General features: G+C 43.2%; 1 protein-coding gene across 2 annotated transcripts in view; it reads left to right on the forward strand.

Annotated features, from left to right (window-relative positions):
- Positions 1-2,420, forward strand: part of LOC135535751 (LIM domain only protein 3-like) — a 100,002-nt gene extending 97,582 nt beyond the window's left edge. For both annotated transcript variants that reach the window (XM_064962178.1, XM_064962177.1), the window contains exon 3: positions 2,249-2,420. In XM_064962178.1, the coding sequence (XP_064818250.1) occupies positions 2,249-2,378 (130 nt within the window). In that variant the 3' untranslated portion in view covers positions 2,379-2,420. The remainder of the gene's footprint in view (positions 1-2,248) is intronic.
- Positions 2,421-11,634: the final 9,214 nt, after the last annotated feature.

The raw sequence follows: 11,634 nt of genomic DNA on the forward strand, positions 1-11,634 counted from the left end.
CACTCTGTAGGGCTGTGTTGATGGTAGACCTGTCATTCTGTAGGGCTGTGTTGATGGTAGACCTGTGTCACTCTGTAGGGCTGTGTTGATGGTAGACCTGTCACTCTGTAGGGCTGTGTTGATGGTAGACCTGTGTCATTCTGTAGGGCTGTGTTGATGGTAGACCTGTGTCACTCTGTAGGGCTGTGTTGATGGTAGACCTGTGTCACTCTGTAGGGCTGTGTTGATGGTAGACCTGTGTCATTCTGTAGGGCTGTGTTGATGGTAGACCTGTGTCACTCTGTAGGGCTGTGTTGATGGTAGACCTGTCATTCTGTAGGGCTGTGTTGATGGTAGACCTGTGTCATTCTGTAGGGCTGTGTTGATGGTAGACCTGTGTCATTCTGTAGGGCTGTGTTGATGGTAGACCTGTGTCATTCCGTAGGGCTGTGTTGATGGTAGACCTGTGTCACTCTGTAGGGCTGTGTTGATGGTAGACCTGTCACTCTGTAGGACTGTGTTGATGGTAGACCTGTGTCACTCTGTAGGGCTGTGTTGATGGTAGACCTGTGTCATTCTGTAGGGCTGTGTTGATGGTAGACCTGTGTCACTCTGTAGGGCTGTGTTGATGGTAGACCTGTGTCACTCTGTAGGGCTGTGTTGATGGTAGACCTGTGTCATTCTGTAGGGCTGTGTTGATGGTAGACCTGTGTCACTCTGTAGGGCTGTGTTGATGGTAGACCTGTGTCACTCAATAGATATTCACCGGGACAACAATCTAGCTGTGTTTTATTTTCCGTAGATAACAGAGTGTGCTTTTGAAATGGTTCCCTATTCCCTGTACACTAAATTTTTCCAGGGCCTATAGTGCATTAGGGTGCCATTTGGGACTATTTAAAGGTTAAAAACCAACCCTGCTGTATCCATGTGCTGTTCTCTGATCATTCATTAGATCAGGTTCTCTTACCGACAGACCAGAGAGACATGTAGTTATCAGGTTCTCTTACCGACAGACCAGAGAGACATGTAGTTATCAGGTTCTCTTACCGACAGACCAGAGAGACATGTAGTTATCAGGTTCTCTTACCGACAGACCAGAGAGAGAGACATGTAGTTATCAGGTTCTCTTACCGACAGACCAGAGAGAGAGAGACATGTAGTTATCAGGTTCTCTTACCGACAGACCAGAGAGAGAGACATGTAGTTATCAGGTTCTCTTACCGACAGACCAGAGAGACATGTAGTTATCAGGTTCTCTTACCGACAGACCAGAGAGACATGTAGTTATCAGGTTCTCTTACCGACAGACCAGAGAGAGACATGTAGTTATCAGGTTCTCTTACCGACAGACCAGAGAGACATGCGGTTTGATCATGTGAACAAGCCGGAACTAAGTGCCTAAAGAAGTTTGTTGTTCTTCCAATAGATTATTGTTTTCTATGATTTCATGAGCCGATAGTTTCCCTGCTAGTGATTCTCTCCTGGGTCTCTATCTATATCTATCATGCTAGGTGTCTACAGGAGGTCTCTTCTCCACCTGGGTCTCTATCTCTATCATGCTAGGTGTCTACAGGAGGTCTGTTCTCTCCTGGGTCTCTATCTATCTCTATCATGCTATGTGTCTACAGGAGGTCTCTTCTCCACCTGGGTCTCTATCTATCTCTATCATGCTAGGTGTCTACAGGAGGTCTGTTCACTCCTGGGTCTCTATCTATCTCTATCATGCTAGGTGTCTACAGGAGGTCTGTTCTCTCCTGGTTCTCTATCTATCTCTATCATGCTAGGTGTCTACAGGAGGTCTGTTCACTCCTGGGTCTCTATCTATCTCTATCATGCTATGTGTCTACAGGAGGTCTCTTCTCCACCTGGGTCTCTATCTCTATCATGCTAGGTGTCTACAGGAGGTCTGTCCTCCTGGGTCTCTATCTATCTCTATCATGCTAGGTGTCTACAGGAGGTCTGTTCTTTCTTGGGTCTCTATCTATCTCTATCATGCTAGGTGTCTACAGGAGGTCTGTTCACTCCTGGGTCTCTATCTATCTCTATCATGCTAGGTGTCTACAGGAGGTCTGTTCTCTCCTGGGGCTCTATCTCTATCATGCTAGGTGTCTACAGGAGGTCTGTTCTCTCCTGGGTCTATCTCTATCATGCTAGGTGTCTACAGGACGTCTGTCCTCCTGGGTCTCTATCTATCTCTATCATGCTAGGTGTCTACGGGAAGTCTGTTCTCTCCTGTTCTAACAGTGCGTTCCTCCTGTCTCCTCCGCAGGTTGTTTGGGGTAACAGGGAACTGTGCGGCCTGCAGTAAGCTGATCCCAGCCTTTGAGATGGTGATGAGAGCTAAAGAGAATGTCTATCACCTGGACTGCTTCGCCTGTCAGCTCTGCAATCAGAGGTGAGTTTACTGGGCGGGAAGCTGCTCCTCGCGTCCACTCAGCCAATCAGGAGGCTTGATGTTGAGAAGGGGGCGGGACAGTGTGGACATTCCCGAATCATTCTTTGACGGTGTCCATGTTAACTCTTGAAACTCCCCATACCGGATCCGGGACTAAAGCCTCAGGCTCATTAGCATAACGCAACGTTAACGATTTCTGAAAATCTCAAATAAAATGAAAATAATGCGTCTGCCTTTTCTTAACAACACTGTCATTTTCAAAATATGCTTTTGAACCATAGAAATTGACTAATTTGTGTAAGAGTATGCAAAGCTAGCTTAGCATTTTGAGTAGCATTTAGCACGCAACATTTTCACAAAAACCAGATAACCAAATAAATAAAATCATTTACCTTTGAAGAGCTTCTGATGTTTTCAATGAGGAGACTCCCAGCCACATACCAGATGCGCAGTGTTTCCTGAAAGCGTCTGTGTGTAGGAGAAATCGTTCCATTTTCTACATTGCGCCTGGCTACCGAAACGAACCGAAAATGCAGTCACCTACAACGTGAAACTTTTTCCAGATTAACTGCATAATATCGACCGAAACATGGCAAACGTTGTTTGGAATCAATCCTCAAGGTGTTTTTTCACATATCTCTTCATTGACATGCAGTTCGTGGAAGCTTGCTTCTCTCTCTGTGCCCCATGGAAAAATACTGGCAGGTGACTTTTGCGCACCAATTTCGGCGCAGGACACCGGGCGGACACGTGGTAAATGTGGTCTCTTATGGTCAATCTTCCAATGATCTGCCTACAAATACGTCACAATGCTGCAGACACCTTGGGGAAACGACAGAAAGGGCAGACTCATTCCTCTTGCGTTCACAGCCATATAAGGAGATCATGAAAGACAGAGCCTCAAAAATCCTTGTCATTTCCTGGATGCCAAGTCATCTTGGTTTTGCCTGAAGCTCACGTTAAAGGGCACGCACAGAGAATATATTTGTATTTCTGGACACGTCAGAGTGTTTTCTTTCGAACAGTAGCAATTATATGCATAGTCGAGCATCTTTTTGTGACAAAATATCTTGTTTAAAACGGGAACGTTTTTCTTCCAAAAATGAAATAGCGCCACCATAGTTGTAAGAGGTTAAGAAAAGTTGAGATAATAGAGATCTCCCACTGACCACAAACTGTTTAAATCAACAATGTTCTAGTGTCATTTGTCAACGTGTTGTGACATGGAATCATGTGGATTTGGATTTGAAAGAAGTAATCAATTCAAACTGTTGTTATGTGGGTAATATTTCACTACAGGATTACAATTGAGTCATTTAGCAGATTCTCTTATCCAGAGCGACTTAAAGTAGTGAGTCATTTAGCTGATTCTCTTATCCAGAGACTTACAGTAGTGAGTCATTTAGCTGATTCTCTTATCCAGAGACTTACAGTAGTGAGTCATTTAGCTGATTCTCTTATCCAGAGAGACTTACAGTAGTGAGTCATTTAGCTGATTCTCTTATCCAGAGAGACTTACAGTAGTGAGTCATTTAGCTGATTCTCTTATCCAGAGAGACTTACAGTAGTGAGTCATTTAGCTGATTCTCTTATCCAGAGAGACTTACAGTAGGGAGTCATTTAGCAGACTCTCATCCATAGAGACTTACAGTAGTGAATCATTTAGCAGAGTCTCTTATCCAGAGAGACTTACAGTAGGGAGTCATTTAACAGACTCTCTTATACAAAGAGACATACAGTAGTGAGTCATTTAGCTGATTCTCTTATCCAGAGAGACTTACATGGAAAATTAGGGTTAAGCGCCTTGCTCAAGGGCACATCGACAGATTTTTCACCTAGTCGGCTTGGGGATTCGAAACAGTGACCTTTCTGGGCGGCAGGTAGCCTCGTGGTTAGAGCGTTGGACTAGTAACCGACAGGTTGCTAGATTGAATCCCCCGAGCTGACAAGGTAAACATCCGTCGTTCTGCCCCTGAACAAGGCAGTTAACCCACTGTTTCCTAGGCCGTCATTGTAAATAATATTTTTTTCTTAACTGACTTGCCTAGTTAAATAAAGATAAAATACGGGCCTAACGCTCTTAACTGCTAGGTCATCATGTTAACCACTTTTCAACATAGACAAACCTAGTATAAAATATGTTGAATTTGTGCCTTTAAAACAATGTCAAATCTACAAAGTAATATCCACTATAAGATATTATTTAAACAAGAGGCTGGACAGCGCCTCCTACTGCAGAGATCATCTATCTACAGCCATTCAGTCTCCCATCCAGGGGTTTATCCAAACCCAGCCTTTCTTAGCTGGGATGTGCGTCACTGACAATTACCAATGTGTTAACGTGAGAATGATTGCTGAGACATCTCCACTTGATAGATTCACTGTTGTTATCAAAGTTATTCTAAGGTGTAGTTCAACAGAGCAAATGGAATGTAAACCGGACTGTATCAATCACACAGCATCTACGAGGCTCCTTACTGTATCAATCACACAGCATCTACGAGGCTCCTTACTGTATCAATCACACAGCATCTACGAGGCTCCTTACTGTATCTATCACACAGCATCTACGAGGCTCCTTACTGTATCTATCACACAGCATCTACGAGGCTCCTTTCTGTATCTATCACACAGCATCTACGAGGCTCCTTACTGTATCAATCACACAGCATCTACGAGGCTCCTTACTGTATCAATCACATAGCATCTACGAGGCTCCTTACTGTATCAATCACACAGCATCTACGAGGCTCCTTACTGTATCTATCACACAGCATCTACGAGGCTCCTTACTGTATCAATCACACAGCATCTACGAGGCTCCTTACTGTATCAATCACACAGCATCTACGAGGCTCCTTACTGTATCTATCACACAGCATCTACGAGGCTCCGTACTCTTATCAATCACACAGCATCTACAAGGCTCCTTACTGTATCAATCACACAGCATCTACGAGGCTCCTTACTGTATCTATCACACAGCATCTACAAGGCTCCTTACTGTATCTATCACACAGCATCTACGAGGCTCCTTACTGTATCTATCACACAGCATCTACAAGGCTCCTTACTGTATCTATCACACAGCATCTACGAGGCTCCTTACTGTATCTATCACACAGCATCTACGAGGCTCCTTACTGTATCTATCACACAGCGTCTACGAGGCTCCTTTCTGTATCTATCACACAGCATCTACGAGGCTCCTTACTGTATCTATCACACAGCATCTACAAGGCTCCTTACTGTATCAGTCACACAGCATCTATGAGGCTCCGTACTCTTATCAATCACATCTATGAAGCTATTTAGGCCTGTACAGCATTAGGGAAGTCATCAACAGCTGTTGTTTCAGGTTCAGTCCAGGGTTCATCTGAAACTAGACAAAACATATTGACCCAGGGTTTCAAGATGTGTTTAGGAACAAGATTACATTTAGAAATAGGATTCAATCAAATCAAACTGTATTTAAAGAGCATTTCAAGTCTGATTTGATTCAGTCCTTCTATTTTTTTTGGTTGACATGGAAACGTGAATCCAATCAATATCAATTATTAATTAGTTGACCAACTAGAATTAAAGCCAGATACAGCACAGATGGAGTTATCCAAACTGGATTTAAAGCCAGATACAGCACAGATGGAGCTATCCAAACTGGAATTAAAGCCAGATTCAGCACAGATGGAGTTATCCAAACTGGAATTGAAGCCAGACTCAGCACAGATGGAGCTATCCAAACAGAAGATGGAGTTATCCAAACTGGAATTAAAGCCAGATTCAGCACAGATGGAGCTATCCAAACTGGAATTAAAGCCAGATTCAGCACAGATGGAGCTATCCAAACTGGAATTAAAGCCAGATTCAGCACAGATGGAGCTATCCAAACTGGAATTAAAGCCAGATTCAGCACAGATGGAGCTATCCAAACTGGAATTAAAGCCAGATTCAGCACAGATGGAGCTATCCAAACAGAAGATGGAGTTATCCAAACTGGAATTAAAGCCAGATTCAGCACAGATGGAGCTATCCAAACAGAAGATGGAGTTATCCAAACTGGAATTAAAGCCAGATTCAGCACAGATGGAGCTATCCAAACAGAAGATGGAGTTATCCAAACTGGAATTAAAGCCAGATTCAGCACAGATGGAGTGTCTCAGATGGAACTATCAAACCAGAAGTTAAAGAATGGGATGAACCCAGTGGTTGATGGAACTATCCAACCAGAAGTTAAAGAATGGGATGAAGCCAGTGTCTCAGATGGAACTATCCAACCAGAAGTTAAAGAATGGGATGAACCCAGTGGTTGATGGAACTATCCAACCAGAAGTTAAAGAATGGGATGAAGCCAGTGTCTCAGATGGAACTATCCAACCAGAAGTTAAAGAATGGGATGAAGCCAGTGTCTCAGATGGAACTATCCAACCAGAAGTTAAAGAATGGGATGAACCCAGTGGTTCAGATGGAACTATCCAACCAGAAGTTAAAGAATGGGATGAACCCAGTGGTTCAGATGGAACTATCCAACCAGAAGTTAAAGAATGGGATGAAGCCAGTGTCTCAGATGGAACTATCCAACCAGAAGTTAAAGAATGGGATGAAGTCAGTGTCTCAGATGGAACTATCCAACCAGAAGTTAAAGAATGGGATGAAGCCAGTGTCTCAGATGGAACTATCCAACCAGAAGTTAAAGAATGGGATGAACCCAGTGGTTCAGATGGAACTATCCAACCAGAAGTTAAAGAATGGGATGAAGCCAGTGGTTCAGATGGAACTATCCAACCAGAAGTTAAAGAATGGGATGAACCCAGTGGTTCAGATGGAACTATCCAACCAGAAGTTAAAGAATGGGATGAACCCAGTGGTTCAGATGGAACTATCCAACCAGAAGTTAAAGAATGGGATGAAGCCAGTGGTTCAGATGGAACTATCCAACCAGAAGTTAAAGAATGGGATGAAGCCAGTGTCTCAGATGGAACTATCCAAGTAGGAGATACATTTCCTTTAAATGTTTATATCTGGCTGCGTTGACAACCAAACACAATTCAATATTGTGAGGGGGAGATAGAGGGAGATAGAGGGAGAGATAGAGGGAGAGGGAGAGATAGAGGGAGAGATAGAGATAGAGAGAGAGATAGAGGGAGAGATAGAGACAGAGGGAGAGATAGATATAGAGAGAGATAGATGGAGATAGAGGTAGAGATAGAGATAGAGGGAGAGATAGCGATAGAGATTGAGGGAGATAGATGGAGATGGAGATAGAGGGGGATATAGAGAGAGGGAAAAATAGAGATAGAGGGAGAGATAGAGATAGAGGGGGCGATGGAGATAGAGGGAGAGCAAAAGGGAGAGAGGGAGATAGAGATAGAGGGGGATATAGAGGGGGGATAGAGGGAGATAGAGGTAGAGGGGGAGATGGGGGGTAGAGGGAGATAGAGGTAGAGGGGGAGATAGAGATAGAGGGGGATATAGAGGGAGGGATAGAGGGAGATAGAGGTAGAGGGGGAGATAGAGGGGTGATAGAGGTAGGAGGAGAGGATGAGATAGAGATAGAGGGGAGATAGAGGGAGAGGATGAGATAGAGATAAAGGGGAGATAGATAGAGATAGAGGGGGAGATAGAGATAGAGGGGGAGATAGATAGAGATAGAGGGGGAGAGGATGAGATAGAGATAAAGGGGAGATAGATAGAGATAGAGGGGGAGATAGAGGGAGAGATAGAGGTAGTTCTAAACAGAGTTCTAAATCTAAATCTGACCTGGGCTGAACAAGTCTTCCTTCTCTCTCTCACTAGCAGAGATGCACTAACGTGACACAGTCAGACTGTACATCTGTTACCTTGGCAACCCAGAGTTGATGAGAGTACTCAGCACTGCAACACTGCAATTACTGCAATTACACACACACACACACACACACACACACACACACACACACACACACACACACACACACACACACACACACACACACACACACACACACACACACACACACACAGTCCCTAACCCCCTAACCGTAACTCCTAACCCAACACCTAACCTCAACCCCAAAGCCTGAAACTAACTATTGAGATAAAAATAGCATTTTAATTAATTCAGGACATGAAAAAAAGTCCAGACTTTTCAAAATTGTTCTTGTTTTCCGACCTTGTCAGGACATTCTGGTCTGAATAAGGCAGGAAAACATGCACAACACACACACACTCACACACACACACCGTCTTTTTTTACTTATTTTTTACATAATGTTGCCACTACCGTCTCTTAAGACTGAAAATAACTTCTAGACTGTGATTACTCACCACGGACTGGCTGAATCCTTTTTTACCTTTCACCACTCTGACGAGCCAGAAGAGAAGGATAAACTGCTTCCTCGAGAACAGGCCCCGATCCCCGTGATCTGCATGAAGAGGAGGCGGAGACACAGGGGTCGAAGGGCGGGCTGCCTTCTGAGAATTCGTAGACGATCGAATAAATATAATAAACTAAATAATAAATAAATAAATATAATTAACTAAATAATAAATAAATAAATATAATAAACTAAATAATAAATAAATACATAAATATAATAAACTAAATAATAAATAAATACATAAAAATAACAAACTAAATAATAAATAAAAAAATAAATATAATAAACTAAATAATGAATAAATAAATAAAAATAACAAACTAAATAATAAAAAATAAAAAAAGATATAATAAACTAAATAATAAATAAATATAATAAACTAAATAATAAATAAATATAATAAACTAAATAATAAATAAATAAATATAATAAACTAAATAATAAATAAATAAATATAATAAACTAAATAATAAATAAATAAATATAATAAACTAAATAATTAATAAATAAATATAATCAACTAAATAATAAATAAATAAATATAATAAACTAAATAATAAATAAATATAATCAACTAAATAATAAATAAATAAATAATAAATAGAATAAACCCCCACTTCCCTCCATTCTGCTAGCAAACGTGCAATCTTTGGTGAATAAACTCGACGACCAACGCGGAAGATTAAACTGCGAACGGGACATTGAAAACTGTAACATCTTATGCTTCACGGAATCGTGGCTGAACTACGACCTTATCAACTTACAGCTGGCTGGTTATACGATGTACCGGCAGGATAGAACAGCGGCGTCTGGTAAGACAAGGGGTGGCGGGCTATGTATTTTTGTAAACAACAGCTGGTGCACGATATCTAAGGAAGTATCGAGCTATTGCTCACCCGAAGGAGAGTATCTCATGATAAGCTGTAGACCACACTACCTACAGAGAGAGTATTCATCTGTATTGTTCATAGCTGTTTACATGCCACCACAGTCAGAGGCTAAGACAGCATTGAATGAGCTGTATTCTGCCATAAGCAAACAAGAAAATGCTCACCCAGAGGCGGCGCTCCTAGTGGCTGGGGACTTTAATGCAGGGAAACTAAAATCCGTTTTGCCAAATTTCTATCAGCATGTTAAATGTGCAACCAGAGGAAAAAGAACTCTGAACCACCTATAGTCCTCACAGAGACACATACAAAGTTCTCCCTCTCCCTCCTTTTGGCAAATTTGACCATAATTCTATCCTCCAGATTCCTGCTTACAAGCAAAAATTAAAGCAGGAAGCACCAGTGACTAGATCAATAAAAAAAAGTGGTCAGTGAAAGCAGATGCTAAACTACAGGACTGTTTTGCTATCACAGACTGGAATATGTTCCAGGATTCTTCCGATGGCATTGAGGAGTACACCACATCAGTCATTGGCTTCATCAATAAATGTGTCAATGACGTCATCCCCACAGTGACCTTACGTACATACCCCAACCAGAAGCCATGGATTACAGGCAACATCCACACTGAGCTAAAGGCTAGAGCTGCTGCTTTCAAGGAGCGGGACTCTAAACCAGAAGCTTATAGGAAATCTCGCTATGCTCTCCGACGAACCATGAAACAGGCAAAGCTTCAAAACAGGACTAAGATCGAATCGTACTACACCTGCTCTGACTCTCGTTGGATGTGGTCGGATGTGGCAGGGCTTGCAAACCATTACAGACTACAAAGGGAAACACAGCTGAGAGCTGCCCGGTGACACGAGCCTACCAGACGAGTTAAACTACTTCTATGCTCGCTTCGAGGCAAATAACACTGAAACATGCATGAGAGCACCAGCTGTTCTGGAACACTGTGTGATCACGCTCTCTGCAGCCGATGTGAGTAAGACCTTTAAACAGGTAAACATTCACAAGGCCGCAGGGACAGACGGATTACCAGGGCACAACTGACCAAGTGTTGCCACTGACATTTTCAACCTCTCCTTGTCCATGTTTTAAGCAGACCACCATAGTGCCTGTGCACAAGAACACTAAGGTAACCTGCCTAAATGACTACCGACCCGTAGCACTTACATCTGTTACCATGAAGTGCTTTGAAAGGCTGGTCATGGCTCACATCAACACCATTATCCCAGAATCCCTAGACCCATTCCAATGTGCATACCGCACAAACAGATCGAGAGATGATGCAATCTCCATTGCACTCCACACTGCCCTTTCCCACCTGGACAAAAGGATCACCTATGTGAGAATGCTATTGATTGACTACAGCTCAGCATTCAACACCATAGTGCCCTCAAAGCTCATCAATAAGCTAAGGCCCCTGGGACTTAACATCTCCCTCTGCAACTGGATCCTGGACTTCCTGTCGGGCCGCCCCCAGGTGGTAAGGGTAGGTAACAACACATCCCCCATGCTGATCCTCAACACAGGGGCCCCTCAGGGGTGCGTGCTCAGTCCCCTCCTGTGCTCCCTGTTCTCTCATGACTGCACGGCCAGGCACGACTCCAACACCATCATTAAATTTGCCGATGACACAACAGTGGTAGGCCTGATCACCAACAATGATAAGACAGCCTATAGGGAGGAGGTCGGAGACCTGGCAATGTGATGCCAGGACAACAACCTCTCCCTCAACGAGACAAAAGGAGATGATTCTGGACTACAGGAAAAAGAGGACCGAGCACGCCCCCATTCTCATCGACGGGGCTGCAGTGGAGCAGGTTGTTCCTTGGTGTCCACATCACCAACAAACTAACATGGTCCAAGCACACCAAGACTGGGCATGACAAAACCTATTCCCCTCAGGAGACTGAAAAGATTTGACATGGGTCCTCGGATCCTTAAAAGGTTCTACAGCTGCACCATCGAGAGCATTGGTTGCATCACTGCCTGGTATGGCAACTGCTCGGCT

This window comes from Oncorhynchus masou, unplaced genomic scaffold (genome assembly GCF_036934945.1).
Source record: "Oncorhynchus masou masou isolate Uvic2021 unplaced genomic scaffold, UVic_Omas_1.1 unplaced_scaffold_509, whole genome shotgun sequence".
In the NCBI taxonomy this organism is placed as follows: domain Eukaryota; kingdom Metazoa; phylum Chordata; class Actinopteri; order Salmoniformes; family Salmonidae; genus Oncorhynchus; species Oncorhynchus masou.